The sequence below is a fragment of the Mirounga leonina genome, unplaced genomic scaffold, assembly GCF_011800145.1.
Source record: "Mirounga leonina isolate KUSES-001 unplaced genomic scaffold, KU_Mleo_1.0 Mir_96, whole genome shotgun sequence".
Classification (NCBI taxonomy): domain Eukaryota; kingdom Metazoa; phylum Chordata; class Mammalia; order Carnivora; family Phocidae; genus Mirounga; species Mirounga leonina.
The window spans coordinates 4,596,641-4,622,551 of NW_023270871.1; the positions used below are offsets into that span (position 1 = coordinate 4,596,641).

Genomic DNA, 25,911 nt, shown 5'->3' on the forward strand with positions numbered 1-25,911 from the left:
AAGAAAGAAAGAAAGAAAGAAAGAAAGAAAGAAAGAAAGAAAGAAAGGGAGAGGGGGAGGGAGGGAGAGGGAGGGTGAGAGAGAGAAAGGGAGGAAGGAAGGAAGAAAGGGAGAAAACATAACGTGGATACATTTTTCTCTCTCCACCCCAATGTAATGTAAGCAAATTTTTGACCCAGTTTAAGAAAAAAAATTTTTTTTCTTCTCCAGACATGTTTTGCTAATCCTTCTTCTCTAGGGGAAGGGCCAGTCAGTAATTACAGATGATTTCAGTCAGGAACTTAATCCTATTTCTGGTCTGGCATCATCTCCTCCATTTTTCCCTCTTTACTGATCTGTGCTTTTCTCTGCCATGGGGCTGTGTGTGTATTGTTGATGGGCTGCAAGGCATCTCTCTGCTCCGTGTTCACTTGTTCAGTTTCCAGTCTCTACAGTGCAAGGGTTTGTGTTCGTCAAATTAGAAGAAAGTCATCACCACTAATAGATTTTGTTAAAACCTGAAGAACTGAGAAGGAGAGAATGAAAAAGCACTGTGTAAAATAAACTGTGTCGTGAGTACATAATTTTGATTCAGTTCATTAAGAGCATGATACCATTGGGTGTTGCATTTTATGAAACAGATACACAACAGTATTACTGTTATAAAATCAGGCTCCTCATTGACTGTGGAATATCCACCTAGCCTGCCGGTGAGCAGATATGGAATGATTTGTTATTTATAATGTAGAAGATTTTGGGGAACATTACTCACAACCCATCTTTCATTATGAGCAGCCCGTGGCTTATGTTAAGTATGCTGATTCGAAATACCTGAATTAGAATGAGCCGTGTCAGGTTAGATCAATGTATTGCATTTATAGCAACTAGATAATTCAAATTCTTAAGTGACACTTAATTCATTCTGAAAATGTGCCCTGAAAAGCCCAAAGGGGGATCAACGTGCCTAATTAAACATAAGCATAAGCATGTCATGATAGGCATATTGGTTATAGGAAGTAGAAGAGGAGAACAGTACTATGAAGAGAAGACAATCTTGGTGGGTGGAAGATAGGCCAGCATAAAGGCACTGGGGCCAGTTTTTGGAAGCAGTGGAGTGCTGAAGTGGTGAATTTGAGGCTAACTGCAAGGACACCGGACACGTCAGCCACTTACTAGCTCCGACTTTGGGAAGTTCCTCAGTGTCCTCCTCTATAAAATGGTGGTGCTGGTAGCAGCCCACCTCGTAGAACTGACATGGAAATTAAATTGTTTATTGTAACACACTCAGAATAGTGTCTGTGGTTGGCAAATGCTGGGTAGGTGTTTGCTAATATTATTCAGTGACTTCTGTGGACCATTCCTGAATCCAGTTTGGCTTTCCAGATTTGGCAATTGTGCTTGCAGTGAAGTGAAATGAAGAATTTCGAAGCACATCAGCAAGTAAGAGCTCAGGAGTTCTATAGTCCTCCCTCCTCTATCCTTCCAACTGAGATGGTGCATCACTTTGACGTCAAATTACGTTATGACAACATTAAAGCCTCCTGGGCGGAGCTTTTAGTTAACCCACCACCCCCTTCTAACTTTTATAGTCCTCATGATACTAACACACAGAAACTAGTCCTCTGCATTCTTGAGCTTACACCTTCTAGTTGAGGTACCTTGACTTTGGCTTTGCTGACTATGCTTCCCATGTGTGGGCTTCTCTTCTGCCCTGAGGGTCCTATGTCATCAAAGACTGCTGTGCTTTGCACTTGGAGGCAGGCCAACTTAGGGTTAAACTATCACCCAGGCATTTGGGAAATATATTGGCTTATCCATCGCCTGTTTCCAAGGCCCTCTTGCCAAGGCAGGCTTCTAGGGCATGCGACCTGTGAGTTGGACAGGGCTCAAGCCCTCGGAAAGGCCCCACGATTGGTTTCATGCTCTATTAGTACCACCTTGAAATTCTTAATTTTGTGTTTGGATTTTGTTTTGAAAGCAAGTTTGATTGGAAAATGGAACACGCACATGAGCAGAGGAAATGTACACTGTGTCCCTTCCTCCATGCTACCTACCACATTTGCACAGAATGCATATGTTGCCCCATGAACGTGGAATTCAGGTGGACCCATGATGTGTGGGAGTTCAATGAGTCAAAGCAAAAGTGAGTATACGGTTGATGTATTATGCCTAGCACTGTGTAAGTGACAGCCCTGAGAGGTCACACTCCATTTGAACCAGAGCTGACTTCTAGTACAAGAAGAAACACAAATGACCAAGAAACACTATCAGATCTTTCTTACTAGTGTATTACTTCTCTGCATTAGCCATCTACTTATGCTGAAAATAATAATATAAAAGGAAACAAAAATATAGAGCCACCCATATTTCTTCTTTCCACCATTTTTCTGTACTCATCAGTGAACTAAAGGTAGAATGTACTGGTAGAATATTCATGTATCAAGAAGTGAATTAAAAACAGTTGAGTTAGTTTTGTACTGTGTTTCTACTGTTCTTGTAGGAATGAAATACATATGTTAAATATATATGCATGTATGAGTTACGAAATACAGGTTGTATAATTTCAGTGATTCCACTTACCAGCCAAAGATTAGCAATAAAATTCACACGAAAACTTTAAAATTTCATTTCTTTTTTACTTAGAACAACATTAAATAGCAAATAAAATATGTCATAATAAGAAAAAGTTTGCAGAAGAAAGGATATGTTCGCACATCAATGTCTTTAATGGCACTTTACCCCCTGGTTTATGAATAATGGATCCTCTATTTTTATTTTGCCCTAGGCCCCAGAAATTATTTAGCCAACCATGTCTCTTCCTTAACTACTTTCACTATAGAGGTTGACAAAGCTAAAAGCTTGATTTCCCGTCCTCTTTTGCACTGAGCAGTGGCCATGTGACCAAATTCTGGCCAATGAGACATAGTGAAGTAATTGGGAAGCCTTGGAGAAAACTGAAATGCCTAGTGCAAGGAGAAGGCCTTGATTGAGCTGCTCTTTCCCATGCTGCCCTCCTTGAACACGAACATCATATTTGGGGCTGTGCAGCCATCTTGTGACCATTAGGCAATAAACATGAGAATAGGGCACCAAAGGGCTACAAAAGTTGGGGTGAAAAGCTAAAATAGAGTCTTTGTCCTTGAGGGCCTCGTTGAGCTACTCAGCCAATACCAGCAGCCATCAATCTGGACTTTTTATGTGAGAAAAATAACCCGCTACTATTTTTAAACACTGTGAGCCTTTCCATTGATGTAATCCATTCATTACCAGTGGACATGTGGGCTATAACGTGCCAGCCTGTTCCCAGGGTTTTTCATCAAAAAAAGGACAATTCCTCCTGCTTCTAGCTCTGTCATTTCCATCATCAATCTCTAGGCCAGTCTCTCAGGCTAGTGAGGAAGGTGGGGAGGCAAACATCATATCAGCTTTCCATTCCCCTCCCCTCCCTCTCCATTAGCTCCTGTGTTCCAACACTCCTCTTAGTGGCCCCCACACAAAAGGCTCTGTGATGATCAATCAGTGTTGGTAGGCATCTGGTAGAAGTAGCTTCAGACACACCCCAGAACCATCCACAGCTCAGCCTCAGCCCAGTCAGGTCATCATGTACCTTTTATAATGGCAATAATTTCACTTTCTTACAATTAAGGTAAAATAATAGTGATTGAAGTCAACCAAATGAAAAGAGAATGGACAGAAAACTCCATAAGTAACATCAGAAGAAAACTTAGTCATGGAGACTTTCAGAGTCAGGTGTTTTTCCTTCTTTTATAACCACCTCAACTTTGGTCAAGACAGAAACCCAGTTTCTTTGCCACCGAGTAGCCCACACTGTCATCTCCTAGGAGCCTGGCACTCACATGATTTCAACACACAATAGAGGTTTAGTAATTAAGTACATAATTCCAGAAAAGCAAGGGAAAACAAGGGGCTCAGGCCCTCATTAGGTGAGATGACACATGGCTGGCCCTCGGCCATTAGCCTGGCTGTAATTAGGGCATGTTAACAAAGCTGCTGTTACCCAGCCTTGTATGTGTCTAAGTTTGGCATATCAATTTAGAACTGGGTCTTAGTTATTTTTAATAGAAGAAAGTTAGTTAAAACAACATTTTCCAGCAAGAATTAGATGTTTTACTATTTAGCAATTTCCTCCACTGGTAATAGCTTAAATATTTACCAGGGACTTTTAGGGAGCTCCTGTCTTTTACTAGAAGACTTTGTATTGAACTTATTCCGGGAACATGGGTCAGAGTCCTCACTCATCAGTTTATTGCAGGGTCAACCAAACTTCTGAGTTAGCTCCATCCTCTGTTCTTTCCCCTCCCTGCTTTCAGCACAGGAAAGACACAGGATTTGCTGTGTTTGGCTCTCTCTAGACACCATGGTTAACATTTTGGTGGAGGAGTTTGAAATCACGGGCTGAAAGGATATCCCTACTGCAATGCAGTTTTACAATAAAATACCACAGAAATCACTGAAGAGTTGGAGGGATTTTAAAGCATGATGCCATTCTCAGATGAGATGGAACAGTGACAGATCCCACCCCACAGGATTATAGTATCTATAGAATGAAGTTATGTTGTGTAAATGGGAAAGCGCTTCATAGATGCAAGATTATCTTGAGAAAATCAATAACTTCTCCCTTTGTATTGCCTTTATGTGAGGAATTTGGGGGGCATGCTGGCTCTTCAAGTTCAACTTTTAGCTTAGATCTATTTGATGCCCAAAAGAAACCCGCCTGCAGGTATAATAGGGTTACCATAAAAGCTGAACTTCCAACATACGGGTGTGACTAGTATTCTTACTAAATAGACTTATAAAGAAGAGGTCTGCTTCTACTTTGCAGAGACACTTCTGGAAGCACCTCTCCCTGCTTGGCCAACAGTAGTTCCTACTGCACTGAAATGAATGTCCTCCCCTTGTACATATGAGCAAGGGTTAACCTCTGGCAAGATCTTACAGATTAAGCCACATGGAAACAGCATACAGGCTCAGTGGGTCAGACACACTTCAGAGCATCTGGATAAGCCAGATAATTTGTGCAACATGTTCTTATCAGCAGCCTTCTCCAGCACATCTGTGGCTTACTGGAAGCTGCCTTTGTGTGGAGTCTGTTTTTCTATATTCTGCTCATTGTTGGCAAAAAGGGACCAACTGTTTCAATTAAGGGGAAAGGTAAGGCAGTAATAATGAATGACCTATAATCATAAATACCCGTCAATGACACTCACCTGCTCCCAAGTTTGTCCTAATCCTTAGAAAAGTTTAAGATCAAGACTTTTGTACTGAAGCAAGGCCTGCCTCAGGGTCATCCCCCCAGGAGATCTAGGTCTTTTTGAAAAAAATGAGAGCCTTGAACTTTTATATGAGGGGAGAGTATTTAAGAGTGTCCTCGTGCTAAAGATGTCTGATCCTGGGCCTGCCCACCTCACACAGAAGTTCTCCCGAGTGGCCTGCACCAGCCTGGATCAGTCCACACAGTTGTGCCTTGGTGACGTCAAACATGGTTGAATCAAGAACAAGGAGAGGCAACGGGTAGAAGTTGTGAACCAAGAGTTCATTAATAAATGATTTTTATACTAGATGTCAGTAGAGGTTGTTCTGATACAGGTCTTATCCACCTGCACTCCCATTAAACTCCCAGGAAGGGAATATGTGTAGGTCAGGGAGAGGAAAATAAGGCATTAAAAGATATCAGACAATAGTTTACTCATGGTCTTATTTCACAGATTTCCATTTTCTCTTCATCTTTGTGACAATCCAGAATGTACTAATATTTGCTCACCTTGGACTGATATATTTTATACCTTGACTGTGACACATAATCTCAAAGTGGGGGCCAACTATAAGAATAAACTGATGCTAACACATGAGATTCTGCCATTCCAGTTTATTGAAATGAGTAAATTTATAGCTTTATTTGCATACAGAAAAGTGCACAAGAAAATAAGTATGTACAAAACAGTTGTGTGGCTGATCATCCTTTTCAAAATTTGTCTACTTTCAAAATTTCAACTATCTAGAAATAATTGCCTCCAGTTGAGCACATTCAGGTATTGGGACACATAAAATACTATTTTTAAGTCTGTGTTTATAATGACTGAGTAGGAAGCCAGATGGAAAATCATGCCATACATGATCAGCTATTACCATTAAACATAAAACCACAAGACTTTAGCTTGGACTACGTGGGACTAATCAATAAAGGTTCGTGAGGCCACCATCTTGTTTTGATCCTGAGCAGTCATCCTCCTCTTCTACCTAAAGGTAACCTTGTATGGTTGATTAACACCCACAAGAACCTGAGCACTAAGGGTCAAGAGACAACATTTAAAAACCCAACATAAACATAACAAAATGAAACTCATTTTGGCAAGAACAAATCCTTCAGAACTGTGCTAACAATATGACTGGAAATGAACTGGGAGAGTTTCCAAGGTTATGAGGAGGAAAAAACTGCAGACATTAGATTTTTCAATGGTAACACCAAATACTTGTTCTACAGCTTCTCTCCTCCCACCCCCTCACCATTTATCTTCCAACTAACTATGAGATTGTAGCTTCAAGCAAGTTTTCCAGTTACTTGATAAAGGTCTAGTATGACCCCATATAAGCACCTAATATATTTGGCACAATCACATTGAACTTTCTGATGTGTTGGCTCTTCAGAATACAGTCCTTCATTGCTGAGTTGAGTTCAGTTTTTCTTCAGTTTTTCTTTCATCTTCTTCAACATGAACTGCTCTTCTGGAACTTCAGCTCAAGAGGATGGCCTCCTATTCCACAGAAAGGATAAAGGTTGTGTCCATTTGCGATTCTTTACGGGATTTAGCGATTACGGAGAAGGCAGAGATGTTTCAGATCCATAAATCCTTAGATTTTTTTTTTTTTTGCCCCATAAAACTCTGTTGCTTGTGGAAGGGAAGTAATGTTATATGAACCTGGGAGCAAAACTGACTGAAAAAAAGAATCAGAGGGAAGAGGAGAGGAGAGACAAATAATGTTTTCCCCTCATTTGCACTATCTAGCAAGAGATTGGAAAAAAAAACAACAACAACAATCTTGCCCTTGAGAGAAAATAATCTTCAGAAAGAGAACTTATATTTTTAAAAAGGTCCTTAAGTGTATCAGATTCCCAGTTGTCTAGGGAGAAGTTGGACTTGCTTCAATTTTACTTTAAAAATTCTCTATAAATGTTGATATGAAGCAAGATTTAAGAAGGTGCCTTGTTATACTATAACCTTTAGGTTTTGTGCTATAAAATAGAAGCCCCAACAACTCTGAACAGTAAGGATTTTAAAATTTATTCAAAACAGTGTCATCTGAGGAGTTGTGGTGGCTGCATCTCTCAACCAGAGGGTCCATGGTAGTGTTCTAGAAGGTTCTAGAACACACTAGGCAATGGTTCAAGTAGGGAAACTACTTTATTTACATTTAAGCTAGAGAATTTAGATTCTTAATTTATTTAAAGCCATAAATTCAGTTTAGCTTTAATCTAAACAGAAAAGTGAAAGGCATTTTACAAGTGGAAGAGGCAGCAAGCAATAAGGTAACAGATAGTATGTCAAAGCTGGAATGAGAGCAGAGGTCAGGACGTGTCTGGCTATTAACTTTGTCCTTGACAACTAAGGCCAACCTTTTTGTTCCTCTGGATAGTCAGCATATCAAGTTCCTAGAGAAGTGTAGAGAAAAAAACAAAACAAAACCCATGGTTAGAATTTTGGGGTTAAATATCAGTGTATTAAATATCAAGTCATCATTTAAAACCTCAATAATAGTATCTCCTAGGGCTGATGTGAGAGGCCTAAATAAGATAAGTACAGAACCTGAAATAAAGTGATTAACACGAATGTTCAATGTTAGCTATTTTCTCTCATGATCATGCTCCCCCACCTCCAACCCCAATCTGTAAGTTTAGCAAGTTCACCAAAATAATCCTACCTTCATGACCTAAGAAAGAAAGGGCCTCCAAGGAGACCTCTTGTCAATTCAGTTGAGTGCAAACAATCCTCCAAGACTCTGGATGCAGTTTATTCCTTTCTATTTGTCCATGTTTGCCTCCCTTGGAGACAAGGGCGAGTATGAGTCTCTGTTAAGACTCCTAGCCCTTCAGTATATTACACTGCTCTATCAGCGTTAGAAATCACCAGGCTGCTTGTAACCTGGAGCTTTTCCTCAGCACCAGAGGGGGACTTCTTAGGGCTAGAGTCGGGCCCGAGAACTTGCCTTTTCAATAATCTCAGCCTGTTCTCTGAAGCAGACTTTACAGAAAAGCACTTTAAGAAACACTGTAATTCTAGAAGTCAAGTGAGGGACAACAGTCCAAATTGCAAATAAAGTCACTCTTACTGTTCATGTCAGACTTAAGATATTAATCTATTTAAAATAATTAAATTCTAGGTGGGTCAAGACAGAGTTTAGTAGGAGTCCCACCTGGATGGGGCAAGACTGAAAATAATGGGTTTGGTTCCTTTCATTCTTTTTATTGTTCTCCCCTACCAGCTATGCCCTTCCTCCTCTAAAATGCAGCCAAGGCTTCTGTCTTCCACTAATTTCAATCTTCTGAAATCAGACAAAGTTGCTTCTACTCACTGTTGAAAAAGAAAGGGTCCCGCTGAGCCCTCCCAGGGTCTCAGTCTAAGGCAGTTACACCTAACAAGCTACCTAGGATAAAATACACTAGTGAGATCAACCTGCTGCCTCATCTGCCCATGTTTTGCTTTTGAAGGGGATATGGGCAGCTATCAGCACTTTTGGATTTGATACCCTCAGACTATTTTAGACTAACTTTGAGACCACTCACAGAGAAATAAATTGATTTGGGAGGCAGCATCTGTTCAGCTGATCTGTTCTATAGCTTCAAAAGGTCCTCAGTTTTCGAACCTTCTATAGGAAACCAAGTAACTACTAGGATGCTTTGCAGTCAACTTCAGTATGAAGGTAAAAAAACAAAACAAAACAACTAGAAACCTATTGTGTGTTATATAAGTTTTATTGTTATGCAAAAATGTTATTTTGAAATATCAAAACCATAGGCTATGATAGAAATCCATATCCTCATGGGTATATTACTATTTTGTAGCGTGTATAAGACTTCTATTCTTAAATGCTCAGCTGAGTCATTACTGAATTAGTTAAGCATAGATTTCCATGTCTATTACTTCTAAGTTACAGAGATTTAACCTTATACCAATTCTAAAATTAAAATTTCACCCTCACCCCCTGTGTCATGCTTTTCTTACCAAACCTAAGCTTAATAGGATCTTCTACTTACAGAAGTTAGGCAAAAGGATTTCCAAAAGGATCCCTATATACATCAGAAGATGTGGGTTGAGAAGCCATCTATGAAGATAAAACCATCCAGTCAATACGTATAATTACAGTTATGAAGAAAAAAAAAATTCCATAATTAAGACTTCTCAAATTCCTTTAAAAATCACTTAGGTCACAGACAAATCAGATATTATATGGGTCTACAATGATTTGTGTTTGCCTGCTTATAATTTGTGATGCATATTTATTATTTACATCAAAATCAGGGCTCACATGAATAAGGTTTGCCTCTCCAAAATGAAAGGTACTGTTTTTATGAGCTAAACGATCGAAGGCAGGAAATCAGGAAACTAAATCCTTGAAAGATTTTTAAAGGTACTATTATTTTGGCTCAATTTTCTCCCAAAACACTTTTGTGAGCCAGGCAAAGTGAGATACAAAAGACTTTTCCTAGATGATATTCATTTCTCAAGCTCAGGATAGTAGCCCCTGCAAAAATAATCTCTCCCCAGTCTGAGTTGATGTTTTCATTGTGATGGTTCTCAATGATAAATCTTATTTAAACATCCTTTAGCACCAAATGCCACACAGAGCTATACAAACAAGATTCATTCAAGACACGGGTCTTCAGCTAGCTCTATGTGGCATGTACTTTGGAGCAACAGCTTCTAGTCGTTGATACTTACAGAGGCTTGTGATGAACTGAAAGAATCTTTAGAGAAAGGGTTCTCAAATGCGTTGTCTGCAGATTTGGTAACTGGCAGGGAACCTTGTCTGGGAGCTGGCTTTGGTGGTTCTAGAAGGCAAAAAACACCAAGAAGTCAGCAGACAAATTTTTCCCAAATATAGGCAAAAGTCCCACGATCAAGCTTATCTCAGAAATTCAGTTCCATACTTTTGGAATTTACATCATGGAACAAGAATCACCACCAAATACTAGGACTCTCAGTTATTACTACAGGCAAATTCATCAGACGAGGAGGCTGTACATATATACCTGAAGTGGAAGACATTCAGAATTCCCTTACTAAGGCAGTGGAGTGTGGTTGAGGCTCTGTTACATAGCCTTCCACATGCCACAACCCACTGAATGTCAATAGCTCTTGGCAGCCCTTTTAGCAATTGTCACAAGAGGGCAGCATTGGGCCAGCCCTTAGAAACAGCTAAGGTAAATCGTTTGCTCCATAAGGTAACCAGTCAAGTTGTCTCCATAACCACCGCTTACCAAAGAGAGCAAGAGTTAGGCCATTGGTGGGTGGGAGAGGGTTCTTCTAAGGACTCTGTGGGCCCATACGACAGGGGAAATACTCGTCGGTATGGTAGACAGAGAAGTGGGTAGCTTACCATTGATCTTTTTCAACAGTTGATTAGCATCAAAGTCATCATGGTCTGCATTCTCCTGAGGAATGCCAACTTTGCTGTTGAAATAACTGGAGAAGGCACTTGAAGTCCCAGAGGAAGTCTGTTCTCCCTTCCTTGCAGGCACAGCAGGTGGTTGCCGCAGTTGGAAGTCCTTAAACATTTCTTTCACTTCTTTGACTTCTTTATCCCCAAGTGGGTCCAAGGCAGTGAAGGCATCACTGGAGATGTCCTTCAGAGGGCCAGTTCTGGGAGGTGGTTGAGGAGGAGCGACCAGAAGAGAGGAGAGCATAGAAGGGGACTGGGTAGACACAGAAGCTGGAAAAATAGTGCTCTGGAAAGGGTTCCCTAAAGGGCTTGTTGAGGACCAAGTATTGGGTGCCACAGATGCTGATGGGCCCCAAACAACAGGGGCTGGAGGGGAAGTTGAGACTACAAAGGATGAAGGCTGGTTCCAACCTGGAACAGCTGGGCTTGTGGTAAAAACTACTGGCTGACCGAATCCTGAAGGCTGACTACTCATCATGGCTCCTGGGACCACTGAAGTGGACTGATTGAAGACTAAAGATGCTGGGTTCCATGGTCCTGCCTGAGCGGGGCTAACTGGTATACCACCTGAAGGAAGCAGGAGAAAGGACTTATCAGGACACAAGCTTGAAGAGGATTCTTGAGTTTCGAAAAGCACAACTCTCAGTGGTGGGGAAGGGGGAGGGGGAGGGTATTTACCAAGCATGGACGTGGCACACACCTTCCTTAAGCCTTAAGGCTGATATGGAAAAAAGGCCCAGAGAGATTAAATCACTCTAAAGATTAACTAGCTAATACAGAATAGCTGGCATTCAAATGTTGGTTGCATTTTGAAAGCCTTTCTTTCTACCACAGATTTTTAAACTTTTCTCATTAGAAGGCTAATACACTCCATAAGGACCTAGTCATGAAAAAAATGAGTGCTTACCACACTGATACATTTCAAACAGCTAGGACAGAGCCTGTTGATCGCATGAATGCATTTGTTGAGTGAATGCATTTACATAAACAAACCATACTGATTACGAAGAAGTTAATTAAGATAATCCATTGGGTACTCTGATTCACTGATTTGATCTTTTCAGTTGGCAGCTGGCTCCTGTCTGGTGTCTTATGGAAACCAGCTATTACGCATGTATATGAGGCCTCAGCATGCTTGCATCCCGAAGAAACCATTTCAGTTTCCTCGCTTTTAAATGCTGCCAAGGTTGACACAGCTATATAAGAGGATGATAAAATTTGGTTGATGCCAAGATAGTTTCAGACTTTTATACATGTGAATGGAGGAAAGCCTGGTTATCCTGGGAGAGCTTGTTTCAAATAAAAGTGCTTCCTGCCATGTGTCACTCACCAAACCTTGCCATGAGTCAGAGCACAATATTTAAAAGAGGAAGGGAGGGAGAGAAGACAGCATGAAGCAAACCCCGCCCCCCAAAACAAACAAACGGAACGAACAAAAACAACAAAACCTTCCGAGGTAGCTAACTGCCTGTGTCTGGGCATCTGATCTCCGTAGAGGAATGGCTCCATCACCTGTATCTTTGTCATGTTGATTAAGAATTGATGAAATTACTAAAATACATGTCTCTCCAGTGTTTTTCCCCCTCTTCTTGAGAAGCTCATTCCCTACATCTTGTTCTCATACATAGGACATTTTCTCTCCTGCCTCTTCCCAAATATATTAATGACCCCGTCAAACTGCCCCCACAAACAAAAAAACCTAAATTCAGCCTCATATGTATTCATGAATGATGTTCTGCTCTCAAAATCTGCTTGCCTTGAGCTTTAGAATAAAAGCATTCTTTAGCTATGAAAGTTTTCTAGCTGAACTAAGAAAAGGCCTCCAAACTTCTAACTTGCGTTAGGAATGTTTTTGTTTCCAGTGTGAGAAATATTTTGAAAGTGATGTTCAGGGGCTGATGTAGCAAGATATTCTATCTTAAATTTTCTTAGTCTTGGAGATTGATGTTACTTGACTCAACTGTATCATCATGAAGGCTAACCATCTAGCCATGAAGATGCATGGTGTGCCAGAGACAGTGGTAGGTTTCAGAAAAGGTCATCTTACTAAATTAACATGCTTGTTTTGGAGGTTAGGGAACTGGGTACAAGAATATTAATTATTAAAATTGGGAAGTTCACAGTCTGTGACAATAGAGACTAAAACTCAGGCATACCAGCTCCAAATCCAGTGCCCTATTCTCCTGTTCTGCCTCCTTGGCATCAAGGGATAGGACTATTTTTTTTAATGGAAATTAATTCACATACTTATTTTGTAGTTACAGAAATTAGACTTGATTTACACTAAAGAGCATACATACTCTTTTCACAACTAATGGGTTTGAGTGAAGTGATTGCAGCACTTTAAAACAAATTTATTTAAATTTTGTTAACCAAAGCCAAAGTCACTCACTGATAATTTATGCCAACTGGATGTGCAAATTGGGTAGAATCTTTTTTTTTTTAAATTTTTTTATTCTTATGTTAATCCCCTACATTACATCATTAGTTTTAGATGTAGTGTTCCATGATTCGTTGTTTGTGCATAACACCCAGTGCTCCATGCAGAATGTGCCCTCCTCAATACCCACCACCAGGCTAACCCATCCTCCCACCCCCCTCCCCTCTAGAACCCTCAGTTTGTTTTTCAGAGTGCAAATTGGGTAGAATCTTATCATTTTTCATGTTGGATGACTTGCCTTCCCTTAGGAAAATGTATGGCTTTAGTCATAGATGGTATTAGAGGGAGTGGTGGTAGTTAAAGAAAAAATATTCTATCTGCCAGGAATTAAAGGCTTTCTCAGTATATGCTTATGCCAGCCTTCATTCCCATCTGATGGATTTCATGCATTGCATTTCCAAGATAGTTCAGGCTCTGCTGGAGAAAGTGGAGGCAAGGGGTAAGGAAAAAGAAAGTGTGGGTGTAAGAAGTTAATTTTATCACCTTCTGATGCTAGATTAAAACACAGGGAAGCCAGTCGAAGCTGAAGGCTCAGCTTTCTACAATACCTCTCCCCACCCCCAGTTCTCCAGAAGAGACAGTCCCCCAGCTGGGTCTAGCGGAAGCCAGACCTACAACCTTCCATGGTTTGGCTGAGGATCCCTGCTAGTGGACAGGGACTATACTGTAGAGCTCAGTTTGAGTCCCATATCCAAACTTGGAAGGATCATCAGTATTCTGCAGTTGTATACCCCAAGGCCTCAACAGGGGCACCTAGCCAAAAAGCTTCACTTCGTCTGAATAAATTAACAGTTATAGGGTCCAGCTGTATTTTCGAGCTGACTTGTTAAATATTGGCTGTAAAAATTCTTCGGGGCATTGATATTAGACTGTCAAGCTCTGGGATGTGATCTAGTCACAAGCAGTGCATGCAAGCTCTCAAGCCTTCTGCAAGGAAAAGCACCCACCAGCTCCACTTAAGGGGGCAGGAAAAGGAGCGATGCACCAAAGGGGAAGCCCGCCAGGGACACGAAGTGTTCAGGGAGAGTCTTGGCGGTGTAAATGCAAGCAGAGACCTGGAACAAGTTGGCTTCCCACACCCACATTGATTTCAGCCACTCAGCGGTTGGGTGACAAGCCCCTCTTGCCACCATACTCCAGATATGATTAAACAGATTTAATATGCCAAAATGAAAATGCTTTCCTTTGGAGGAAAGCATCGGGGGAAACAAAAAATAGGGTCCTGATGACTGACTCCACAGGAGGCAGAGAAAACCAAGAGCCCTGGTCAAACTTTACAAAATGGGGAAGAGAGTCCCTCTTCATCCATAACTCCCCCCAACTGCCTCCCAAGACAGAGTCTGTTGGGAACTTGTAGAGGTACCAAGAAGCAGAAAAATAAAGAGAGTCCCCAGCAGGACAGCAAAGACTGTTGTCGGGGTTGCTGAAGACTGTCCCGTGGAGGCAGAAAGGAACTGGAGGCTGTGGGCAAACAATAGCAGGGCTAGTCCTCAGCCAAGTGGCCTTCCGCAGTGTCCTGCTAGAGAGAGGCTCGGTGGCTCATGTGAGCTCGACACATTTATGAATGAGCACTGGCACATCCTGGGCATCTGGTAAAATCCCATCTCTTCCCTTTTCTCTGTGTTCTTTTCGACTTCAGGTTTCTAGCATTTGTTTTCTAACTCTATTAAGACACTCAGATACCCAAAATATTGGCAGGGAGCAGCTAAGGCTTAAGTATTCAGAGACCGATCGGGATATATGCCTGTCTCATACCCATCATATGCCTAGGAACAGAGCTGGGCTGAGAACCTAAGACTTGCATTGTATGACTTACACTTGCTTTGGACTTAACTTATATCCCTCTCGGGGATAGGACAGGATACCCTATCCAAGAAGCAAATCAGTTTACTAGGAGATAGGGCTTCGTCTAGTAATGGCACATTACGTGGCAGGCGTGCATGTCATCAGTTTTTCCAATACAGATGATAGACAAGACTCTCTCAGCTCTACCTCATTTCTCCAATGAATCTAGTCTGAGCATCAGAATCCCTTACAGTTGTCTTCCGTAAGCCATTGCCAGTTGGCTCGGGTAAGCGCAATATTGAAAATGGTTTTCTTCGGTGTCTGGGTGGCTCAGTTGGTTAAGCGACTGCCTTCGGCTCAGGTCGTGATCCTGGAGTCCCAGGATAGAGGCCCACATCGGGCTCCCTGCTGAGCAGGGAGTCTGCTTTTCCCTCTGACCCTCCCCTTCTCATGCTCTCTCTCTCTCTCTCAAATAAATAAATAAAATCTTTTTAAAAAATTGAAAAAAAAAAAAAGAAAACGGTTTTCTTTCCACATGCCAACTTTAGGAGCCAAATTTCAGTTGCAAGTCAAGAGTACCAAATGAGGGTGGGGGTCTATGGAAGTAAAAGTGGGAGAAAGGTTCCCTGGGATGCTCAGATCTTATGTCCCTGGAACCTCTATGGATATGAAGTGCCTTCCTCCTGTGCATTATAATCTTATGAGTGAAAGCAACAGAGGCAAATCTAACTCAATCTCTAAGCACCTACCTAGACCCGCAAGGGGTCCCACTGGGGCAGAAGCATTTGTTTTGAAGAGATCCAGAGGGTTGGTCTGTAGGGTTGCAGATTGTCCTGTAGGTGATGTCTGGCCTGGAGGTTCTGAGGCGGGAGGGGTAAAGATGTCTGATGCAAGCAAGTCTTTTGCTGGAGACTAACAGGGCAGAGAGGGAGATACAAGAGTTACTCAGTAATAGTGAAAAACAGCTTTATTCTGTCTCCTATTCTGTACCTCAAATTTGGGAACCACAAAAAGAAAAACTTATTCCTCTTACTGGTAAACTACAAAAAGCCAAAGCTCCCCACCCCCCCCCGCGCCAAAAAAAAGACAGATCCCTGCAATGGACAGAATATTTGGTCTTGGTAACTGATGTAAAGAGGACTCTCAAGGTGAAATCTATTTTACTCATTTACACAATTGTATCCATCAGGTCTCCTTGTCAGCTAAAAGCTTGAAGCTGGGAAAGAAAGGACAACTATAAATAAATAACCTACATATTTTTGATTATTCTACTGGGTTTAAATCAGTCTGCCTAAAGGTGATATTATAGTCTAATTATTAGGCCAGCCTGCATATTCTAATGAGATTTTTAAAAAGATATTTACAGAAACCACATTTTAAATTGCTTTTGAATGAAGTGGTACTAGTAAATATTTAAGTGTCTTTTAAAGCAATGGATCATTCAGCCAGCATTGAATAGAAGAGGCAAACTCAAGAATTTTCCACCACCACCTTGGACATTAATGCAATAGGAGGAGTGTGGGGGGCATGTGTTAGTGTGGGGAAGGTACACAAGGCATCACAAAGAACCCTTGCCCTCCCCTTCCAGAACATGACGATCGAACTTACCAGAGGTACAGAAGCATAGCAGCATTAAAAATGGAAAAACTGGTGTTTAGTTAATAATAAGTGACAAGACATGCAAACGGAAAGCAGGGTGTGAAAACACTGCTGAGTGAGAAGCTTAGAAAGGGCGGCCATCAGAGGAAGGTATTCCTGGAGAAAGATGTGCCTTATCCCACCTTCTATTTCACAGCCACACAGGAAGCTACAAGAGCAGCAGGAAAGAGAGCTTGCATCACACCACCCTTTGGTACCGAACATGCATTCTGCCAATGGATATGTGGAGAAGACAATTCACCTTAGCAGTCCTTCTGCCTCTTCCTGGTTTGGTACTTTGTGGAGGTGGTATAATGGCTATGGAGTCATGTGGTGAGGACTGGACAGAGCTTTCCAAGTCCTGCTTTACGCCATTCGGTACGGACAGTCCTTTGGGAGGGCTTCCCACAAAAGGGTTCGGGGAGGATTTGATATGGAAGCCGTTCTGTTCTCTTTCAGATACCCCATTTTGAGTTCTCACTGTTGGCTGTGTTTGCGTACTTGAAAAGGGCCATGGGCCTGCCTGAGCTTCCTGTTTGCCAGTCCGGTTAGAGATTTGGTCAAACTGCTGACCAAAGTAATCAACATCCCCATTCAGGGGCCCATTACTCAATGGAGTAGGCAAGCTACTCAAATTCTCTTTCTTCTGATCTGAAGATTTGAGAGAATCAAACGAAGAGGGTGTCGATTGATCTGGCTGTGCAAAAGGATCATCACGGAAAGGATCAGGATTAGGGGTGGGAAAGAAGTTGAGATTGGCAGAAAAGGCATTTTCAGGCAAGAAAGATGCCTGAGGCTTTGGTCGTGGAAGAGAACAGGAGGTAATGCCATTTGTTAAGAATGGATTTTCTCTTAAAGAATTCTGATTGGTGTCGATTTCAGAGTTTAGATCCACTAACAGGATATCTTTGCTTTCCTATCACATTTGGGAAGAAAAAAAAAAGAGAGAAAAGAAAGTGTTAGTCCATGTCTTCGTGACTTCAAATGAGAAAGCTACATAAGATGATCAGGATCATCAAAATTCCCATTAAGGTTTGGTCTTGACAGATCGGTTGACCATTACCTCCTCCCATCGCCTCCCTGAGTGCATTTCTTTACTACAGTTGAATAGGTCCTCCCTGTCCCTCCCCACCCTGTTGCCCCTTTATTTAGTTCTCAACTTTGTTGGCCCTTCATTAAAATGAAACTGTACTGTCTGCTCTAGTCATGTGTCTGCTCACCCTTGTAGACTGGCTGCATTCACGATCCTCCTTGTTCCCATTCCTGCCTCTGCAAGTCCTCAAGGGAATCGACTGTGAGTCACTCTAAGCAATTATCTAAGCATATTGAGCGTGAATGTAAGAAAAGATCTCTGAAGCCTAACTCAGCCTCCCACCTGAGGCACAGTCCCATCCGTTGTACCCTCAGAGTCATGTAACAGCATCTCTCTAAATGAGCGAATTCATTGGCTAATATTTTATAGTTCTGGTTGAGACAAAGTTTAAGGTCAAATATATTTCCCTATAATTGGTCTTTCCTCTAAGAGGCAAAAACAGATTTTCCCACCACATCACACAGCCTGTCAGGTATGCCCCTTTAAATATTTAAGGATCTTTTTGAAGGTGCTAGTCAAGTTGGATCTCTCATCCTAGTCTCTGGACACATCCTTTTGTCTGTGTCCTTCTAGAAAGAAGAAAGTGATACTCAAAATCCTGATACATTCTAACATCATATTAACCTCTCGTATTTGTGCATTTTTTCATAATACAGCTTAGAGTTGCCTGCGTCGTGACAGTAATCTCATCTATTTGGTGGATAAATTCAAGTAATCTTTAATTTATCTTTAATTTATGTACAATGTAATCTTTAATTCATGTATGAAGTAGAGATGTGGGTTTAGAATTAATTTGAAAAACATACCAAATACTTAACTCTACAAAGTCTAGTCCCTCCCTATCTTAATTACTTGCATTCTCCATTGTTAGATAAGATACCCTCTCAACAGAAAATCAGCAAATTTGAAAAATCTGACATGTCTTTATTCAGTTCAGTGACATAACTAATTTGGGCTCACCTTGGGATAGGGCTGTCAAAAACTGACACACCTTCCTTCTCACTGACTTTGGTCCATTAACTACTCATCTATGCTAGCCACAGAAGAATATAAACAATCAACAATGTCTAGCTGAGATGGAAGTTAGAGGTCTAGCATTACCCCGAGCACCTTACTAAATATTTTTGATCACTGGGACAAAAACAACCTCAAGGGAATATGAAATTCTCAAACTAGTAAGTAAAAAGGGGGGCTGAATAGGCCTCCTTGGCTTTAAATGAACAAATTTTTTGAAAGTTTAGGTCTTAATTGGTCTTCTATCTTTGGCTTCCTTTACTGTTAGGTATAAAAACACAATTTTTAAAAGCCAGTTTTTCTTTTTATAACCAGAAGAATTTGTCAGAAGAAAGAGCTTATAATTAAAAAAAATTTTTTTAAATCAAAGAGATGGATTGGAAGATCTCTTAATGTAGGGATCTTTAACAATCAAAAGATAGGACAAAATGTATTACAAAAGCTTGTGATTTCAATATTTATTCATTTATGATGAGCCACCTCTGGGTTAGAACGGTTGGGTGTTCACAGCTGGTAGAGTTCTCCTTTTCAAATACTTCAGAAGAAGTTCTTAGGACACCAAACTGGAGCCACAATGTTAGACTTCTGAATAGTCACCCTATAAGTAAAATGTATAAGGCTCTCCTCAGGTTGGGTTTGTTGTTAATCCAGGATTAAGAGTCTAGTTCAGACTACAGTGGGATGATGTGAGACTCCTCATCTTCCCCCTAGGTCAGAACTTCATTAATTCTTTGTTGGATCATCAAACACTGCATCCACTCGGCCATCATCTGACCACCTGAGAGATAAGCACTGATAAATGAAGGTGAAATGCAGTCCTGGCTCGTAAGGAGCTCCAGGAGGAGAAGGAAGCAGGCAGCCACAGAGGTGTCTGCACGAAGGTGAGCTCTTATATACTGAGTTCCACAGCCTAGCTTTCTCCAGGAAGCTGATCTCTCCCAACCATTTCAGCCTGCTGAATCCCTGAACTTCCCAGCTCAAAGCTTTCAGGGGCTTCCTGCTATCCCCTATGTTAAAATAAGCCTCATTAGCCAGCCTTTCAAAATGACCTACAATAGGACCCAGTTTATTTTTAGCCTAACTGCTCCCTATGTTCCTACACACTTCAAAGACCCAACTCAAGTTCAGATTCTTTACAAAGCCTTTTCCCATGGATCTTCCTACTTCAGCATCACCTGTGCCCACCCATGGCCTCTTATATATGCATGAGACTGTGCTTTGGGCCCTGATCCCATCCCTGTACCAGACTTAACCTCCTTCATACCTTATGTTCTTCTCATAATAACTGTGCTTTCAAATGGTCATTTTTAAAGTCTGAGAACATGTCTTTTGGGTTTTTTCTTTCCTTCTTTTTTCTTTTGAGGGGCAGTATGGAAGAATATTATTCAGTTATTTTCCAATAAAAATTATGTTCTAAGGGATGCCACTTAGTTTGTAACATGAGTTTTATTTGAAATGCATAAAACTGTTCTGTATGAAGGCTGGGGGAGGGACAGATGGGTCAGGGAACCAGTAATAAAGTCCAGGTAATTTAGATTTCTTTTTCTCTTCATCTCTTCCAGAGCAACCGTTCTAAGATTGTGAATATTTTTAAACATTCTGGTTTTACCAAGTAGAAATAAATTTGTTTTGTGACCTATGAATATGGAGTCAATATGCAAGAACACGTGGGCAAAATCCAACCAGCACATAATTAGTGCCATTAGCATTCTCTTACTTATCAGATACCATCTACTTTGATGGTATTTATTACCTTAATTTACTGTTAGTTTAAAACGCACTTTTATTTCTATAAACCAAAAATTCTTAGAATGTATTAAGTCTAATATAACTAAGACTCAGGATTACTCATATTGTTTTCATTTCCTCTTTCAGAACTTTCTAGAAGTCTACAGAAGCAGATTAAACAGTCAGTGCTTCCTTGCCTATCCCACTGGAATTCTATTTCACAGCTTGAGTGCTTTGATCTCTTTCAATATCCATGTTTGAATGTCAGTTACACTTGGAAAGTAGATCATTCAGATATCAATTCACTTTGGGAAGGGGGTTACTGTGGAGGAGGGGACAAAGTTGTCTAGGAATCAAAAGGACCGCAGGGCTGGGATAGACATTTCAGGATCATCTAATGTTGTCTCTTAACAAGTGTATCCTTAGGATGGTAACAAACATTACCAAGAATAAAAGGTTCCACAGACAAGTGAGTCAGGGCTCACTGCTGAAAAGAACATTAAACAGGCTTCTTCTCTATCGTAGGCTTTTTAGGGCCTCTGAAATTCTGTTATGCATCGTGAATCTCATAGGGTTGGGGACAAAGAAGAGAGTATGCAGCCCCTGCCGCTTCCCATCTCATGGGCCTGGGCATCTTATGTGAAAGTTCATGGACGGCCATTCTCTGCAATACTCTGGCAGGTGAGACTTAACCTGTCCTTTATCTGCTGCTGCTTTAAGTCCTATGACCTTCTTGGTCATGTAGACTTGCTTGATAATTCCCTGATATAAGAGACTCCTAGACAGACATTCCCACTCATTATTCTAGACTGATGGCTCTTTTTGTCTGGTTATTGCCTTCTCATCTTTTATGGTCAAGTCCAGAAACTCATTTACTTTGAGGCATTACATGAACCTCTAAACTAGACAAATACCATGTAATTAGCATCAATTAATAGGCTTTGTGATTAGTTTTAATGCTGGTCTCCCTGCTTGAAAGTAAACTCCATGATGTCATTGACACTGTACCTCTCACTCACTTCTGTGCCCTGTGACTGGCAAGTACTCAAGAAACTGTTTAAAAAATAATAGTTAAAAGAAGTCATTCAAAATTACGTGGGTAGTTTAACTAGAGGCCTGTTTTGGAAGGTCTGAGATGTGTGCTTAAGCTCTTTCTCGGGTGAATGAGTTTTTTTTTTTTCTGAATCACCACATCCTTACCTATAAAGGAAAATATTGCTCCATTCTCACAGAGTTGTTATGGATCAATCAGTATTTAGAAAACTTGATACGCTATAGTGTCCTTCAAAGAATGAACAACTTTTTTAAGCAAGGATGGTCCTTGGTTAAACATAACTGAGCATCTTATTTGTTTTAAGTCTTACTTCACACCAAGCTTATGCTATTAAGTCACAATAGAAAAAATAGAAAAATACTGAAGAGGCTAGGTGGTTTTGCAATTAATCATCTCGCAAACACTTCCTTCCGGTGGGACTTATGCCAAGGGTTATTATTCAGGCCCTTTTCTGATCCTAAGTAATATCAAGAAGGATTGCACCGCCTGTCCTCTGCTCAGATCTAACCACCAAGCAAAATTAATGTATCTGAATTGGTGTTGATAGGTTCCCATGGTAAGTTAAGATGCAAATTTATTCTAGTAGCCAGTTATACTTTATGTGGAAAAATCTGCAGTTACCTTCCAAGTTTCAACGAGATGCTCAAGATTTCTGGTTAATTGCCAATTTGAGTTATAGATGTCATTTTCATTACATTGCAAATTTAAAAACAGGCACTTACTGTTGGACTATTTAGGTCAGGAGGTGTAGACATGTCCCCAAACAAATCCATCTGGTCAACACCCTTAAAAAAGTATTTGGATTAGATTCAGATGTGTCTATTAAAAAGTATTACTTTGTATATTGTTGTAATTGTTTCCTAAACTAAGGTTTAGGAATATTGTCACAACTGATTTTCATTTAACTAATACAGATTTACTATTAGGCTATTTAGGCCTGGAAGCGTAGACATGTCCCCAAACAAATCCATCTAGTCCACACTCTCAAAAAAATTTTGTAGATTAGAGTCAGGTGTGTTTACTAAAAAGATTACTTTCTACCTTGACATAAATGTTATATTAATGTTTAGGGCAATAGTTGTCATAACTGGACTTCCATACAGATTCAATGCAGATTTGGTATTAGCAACATCTATAGGAAGTAAACCCATGTTCAGTTAAATAAGAATTATAAAAAATCACATACATACCAATTTCAGTTTGTTAGCTTGGTCATCAAGGGTCAGTAGGGTCTCATTCCCATTCTGAAAAGACGGCAAATATTTAAGGGTTTAGCTGGTGAGTTTTCTTATAGAATGTAATTTCCTAGTGTATTGGCTTGCTAAGCAGTTATGATTTTGGTACTGATAATTCAACTATACATCTTCTATGGCCAGAGAGATCATGAACACATAATCATAAGCTAGGAGGGGAGCATGCCTGGACAGGTAGCAAACAAGGACTTCTACACATCACGTGTGCAATTCATAAGAAGTAAAGGTGCAGTTTTACCTCTACTGCTTTGTTGGCTTCTTCCATCTAAAAAGAAAGACACAAATTCAGTGATCTTAACAACTACAGATAAAAGGGAATTAAATATCTGTATATCTATATATCTCTCTATATACCTATGGGTTCATGAGCACAAGGCAAGAGAGAGTCTTGCATATTATTTCTGCCCTACATTCCCCTGCCCTTTTCATATCAATACTAGATTTGAATACAGTTTCTGAACTTAAACTTGCTCATCCTTTGGAACCAATGTGAAGCTTGTGGGGAGAGAAGTCAAGAGTCAGGGATTGAAAATCCGATGCATCTAACTGTAACATCCATCCATTGCTCTACTGAGAAGAAGAGACAATATATTTCTAAAATTTCTATACTTGAAAGAGCCACAAAGAAGCCAACTCTCCAGACAGGCCATGTTTACATAATGTTCAAACATGGTCCTGAATATAGTCTTAAGTTTAATAGAGTCAATATTGGGTGGTACTTGCCTTTTTCTTTTCTTCTTCCTTTTTCTTTACATTATAGATAACTTGAAAGAGGTCTTTAAGATCAATGACTAATGGCTCAGCCTGAAGGAAGAAAAAGCATCTTTATGAGTATTTTAATATTACTATTTTCTTCTTTTTGTCCCCCATCAGTTCTGATTAGTACTGTTTTCCTCCTTTCTCTTAAAGCTCTTTACTATCCTCCCCTGGTTTATGGAGGATCACCACCCCCCACCACCACCACCAGATACATAAAGGGCAACAGAGTAAATAAGTATTTAACAAAACAAGAAGGACCGTGATAATTTTCCAAGTCCCTTCAGGATTTGGGGGAATAATTCACTATTGTTCTAAAATAACATTGACCTAAGTCCCCCTCCAGGTATACCTCAAGGCTTGAAGCATACCTGTTGCCCTGTTTTTATGGCAAAAAACTGATGCTGGCCTTCTCCTCCACACACATAGCCAAATGCCCGGTTGTCTGTCACATCACGGGCAATGAAAGAAATCTTATTTACTGGATGTTCATGCTCTATTACCTGAAAAAGAAACATAAAAAAATGACTTATTGATAAAACCTAGAATCTGTGTGGTAGCACAAGGAAACCTCAGATACCTAGGCATATATGAAAAGGCCAAAACATTTGAAGGAAGAAATTACTGCCTCTGGTTTAGAGCTACATTTATCCTTGCTAGTAAGGGCCCCAGAAGGAACAAAGAGTAGAAAACAGAAGTGCGAAAAATACTTGTTAGAATATTGATACTTGATTGTCTTCATCCCAAAGATGTGACACCACATAGCAAGAAAGGATTGAGGATCAGGAGACCAAGAATTTCTAAAGCTAAGATGGGGTATTACACTGCTAAACCATCCAAGTGGGTCGACTTTCCCAACTAAAAGTCAGACTCAGGTGAAAAGCATAACTAAGCTAGAACAGTGTTCACGGGGATCCTTTGACAATGGCTCTGAGTGGTCAGAAAACCATCCTAAGTACTATCGGAACAATTATCCACAGAACATTCTGGAAGTTACCAAATGCTGGCATCCAGTATTTCCCATGTTCACACCACTATTGAGGAGTTACATGGGGCAGGGGTTTCAGTAGTGCCTTCTCCTCTCTTCCCCCTCTTCCCTTTCTCTTGATCCTTTCAAGCACATGGCAGGGCTCAACTCTTTAGGGATATTTGTAGGTGGTCATAATGTGTCTTGGTTTTTGTTTCCAAATGCCTAATGCCACTGGAAAGTTTATATTGGGTATCTTTGAAGATTTGGGGAACAAGAGAACGCTTTAAGGAAACTTGCCACCATTCTCTGATAGGCTTGGGAAAATAAGACTTGAGAGATGAGGGAAAATGGAAACAGCAGTGGATGAGGACCAGCAAGGTGAATGAGCAGGTGCCAGGGTTCCAGGGCTCTCTATGTGACCACTGGATTTTGCATAATAGATAATGGCCATCTCTAGGAAAGCATGGATAATAACTGGAGGTCTCCCCACAGTACCTCGAGACAACAGAGTATTTGACAGCAGTGAAAATGAGCTACAAACAACATCTTAAGTAAATGAATCTTACAATGTTGAGTAGAGAAAATAAAGTTCCAGGAACCTGAAGTATGATCGGATCGTCTTTTGATAAGGTTACAAAAAAATAAACAAAATAAGTAAGACTGTTCCTATGCAGAATAACAGCAACCACAAAAAATGAGCAAGGTTATATCTGTAGGGTGAAGAGGAAGGGAAAAGAGAGAAGAAAGAAAAGATAGACGTGTCAAAGGTAATATTCTAGCTTCAGGTTAGCCAGTAAGTTTGCATGTAGCTAATCTATTAATGAGATCCAGGCATAGATCTATGGCAGCATCAGAAACCAGGGGTTAGGGTTAATCTTGTTCTGTTTACCTGGAGTCCAAAAAAATACTGAAGTGGTATTTATAGCACATCTCTGTTTATAGACTGGAGGTTCACATCCATTACAGAAAATAAATTTCAATAAAGTATCTTGACTCCTCACCTCCTACCCTATCTGTTTTCATGCCTATTACTTCTGGAGAAGTAATATATACTATTTTTTTCCTATAGACTTTTGAAAAGGAAAACAGGAGCTGAGATTTATGTCAAATTGTTTGTTAGACTCAGGTGGTCAGAAAGGTGTCAGTGAAAGTGAATTCTTACCCCAGTTTTCTCATCAATTATTTTTATCCCAGAAAGGGAAATGTTGACCCAGATCCTTTGTTTGTGTTGTCCCTGAGACCGACCAGCTGCCGCCATTCCCTGATGAGATTGGGAAAACAAGAAAAATCCAGTTAAAATTACCCTATGATGCTTTTGATACTAAAACATTTAAAAGATAGCTTTATTTTCAGCTTGGTTTACCATCTACAAAAGGATTAGGCACCTTTCATAATAGATGGCAGAATGAAATAGAAGACATCGAGCCAGGACATCATGAATTAGCTGTGTGAACTTGGACAAGTCATTCTAATTCTGTTGGTGTCAGAATAGTCCTTGGTAGAGACAAGACTGGTTAAGATCTT

General features: G+C 40.5%; 1 protein-coding gene across 9 annotated transcripts in view; it reads right to left on the reverse strand.

Annotated features, from left to right (window-relative positions):
* Window positions 1-5,851: 5,851 nt before the first annotated feature.
* LOC118006403 (disabled homolog 2) overlaps window positions 5,852-25,911 on the reverse strand; it is a 49,373-nt gene continuing 29,313 nt past the window's right edge. For 7 of the 9 annotated variants that reach the window (XM_034999045.1, XM_034999041.1, XM_034999043.1 and 4 more), the window contains 12 exons: window positions 25,550-25,648; window positions 23,789-23,920; window positions 23,385-23,465; window positions 22,900-22,926; window positions 22,599-22,652; window positions 22,131-22,193; window positions 16,782-17,435; window positions 15,631-15,793; window positions 10,594-11,223; window positions 9,936-10,045; window positions 9,251-9,318; window positions 5,852-7,648 (listed from right to left, as the gene is read on the reverse strand). In XM_034999045.1, the coding sequence (XP_034854936.1) occupies window positions 9,256-9,318; window positions 9,936-10,045; window positions 10,594-11,223; window positions 15,631-15,793; window positions 16,782-17,435; window positions 22,131-22,193; window positions 22,599-22,652; window positions 22,900-22,926; window positions 23,385-23,465; window positions 23,789-23,920; window positions 25,550-25,648 (2,076 nt within the window). In that variant the 3' untranslated portion in view covers window positions 5,852-7,648; window positions 9,251-9,255. The remainder of the gene's footprint in view (window positions 7,649-9,250; window positions 9,319-9,935; window positions 10,046-10,593; window positions 11,224-15,630; window positions 15,794-16,781; window positions 17,436-22,130; window positions 22,194-22,598; window positions 22,653-22,899; window positions 22,927-23,384; window positions 23,466-23,788; window positions 23,921-25,549; window positions 25,649-25,911) is intronic. The other 2 variants (XM_034999038.1, XM_034999040.1) reach the window with 2 other exon arrangements.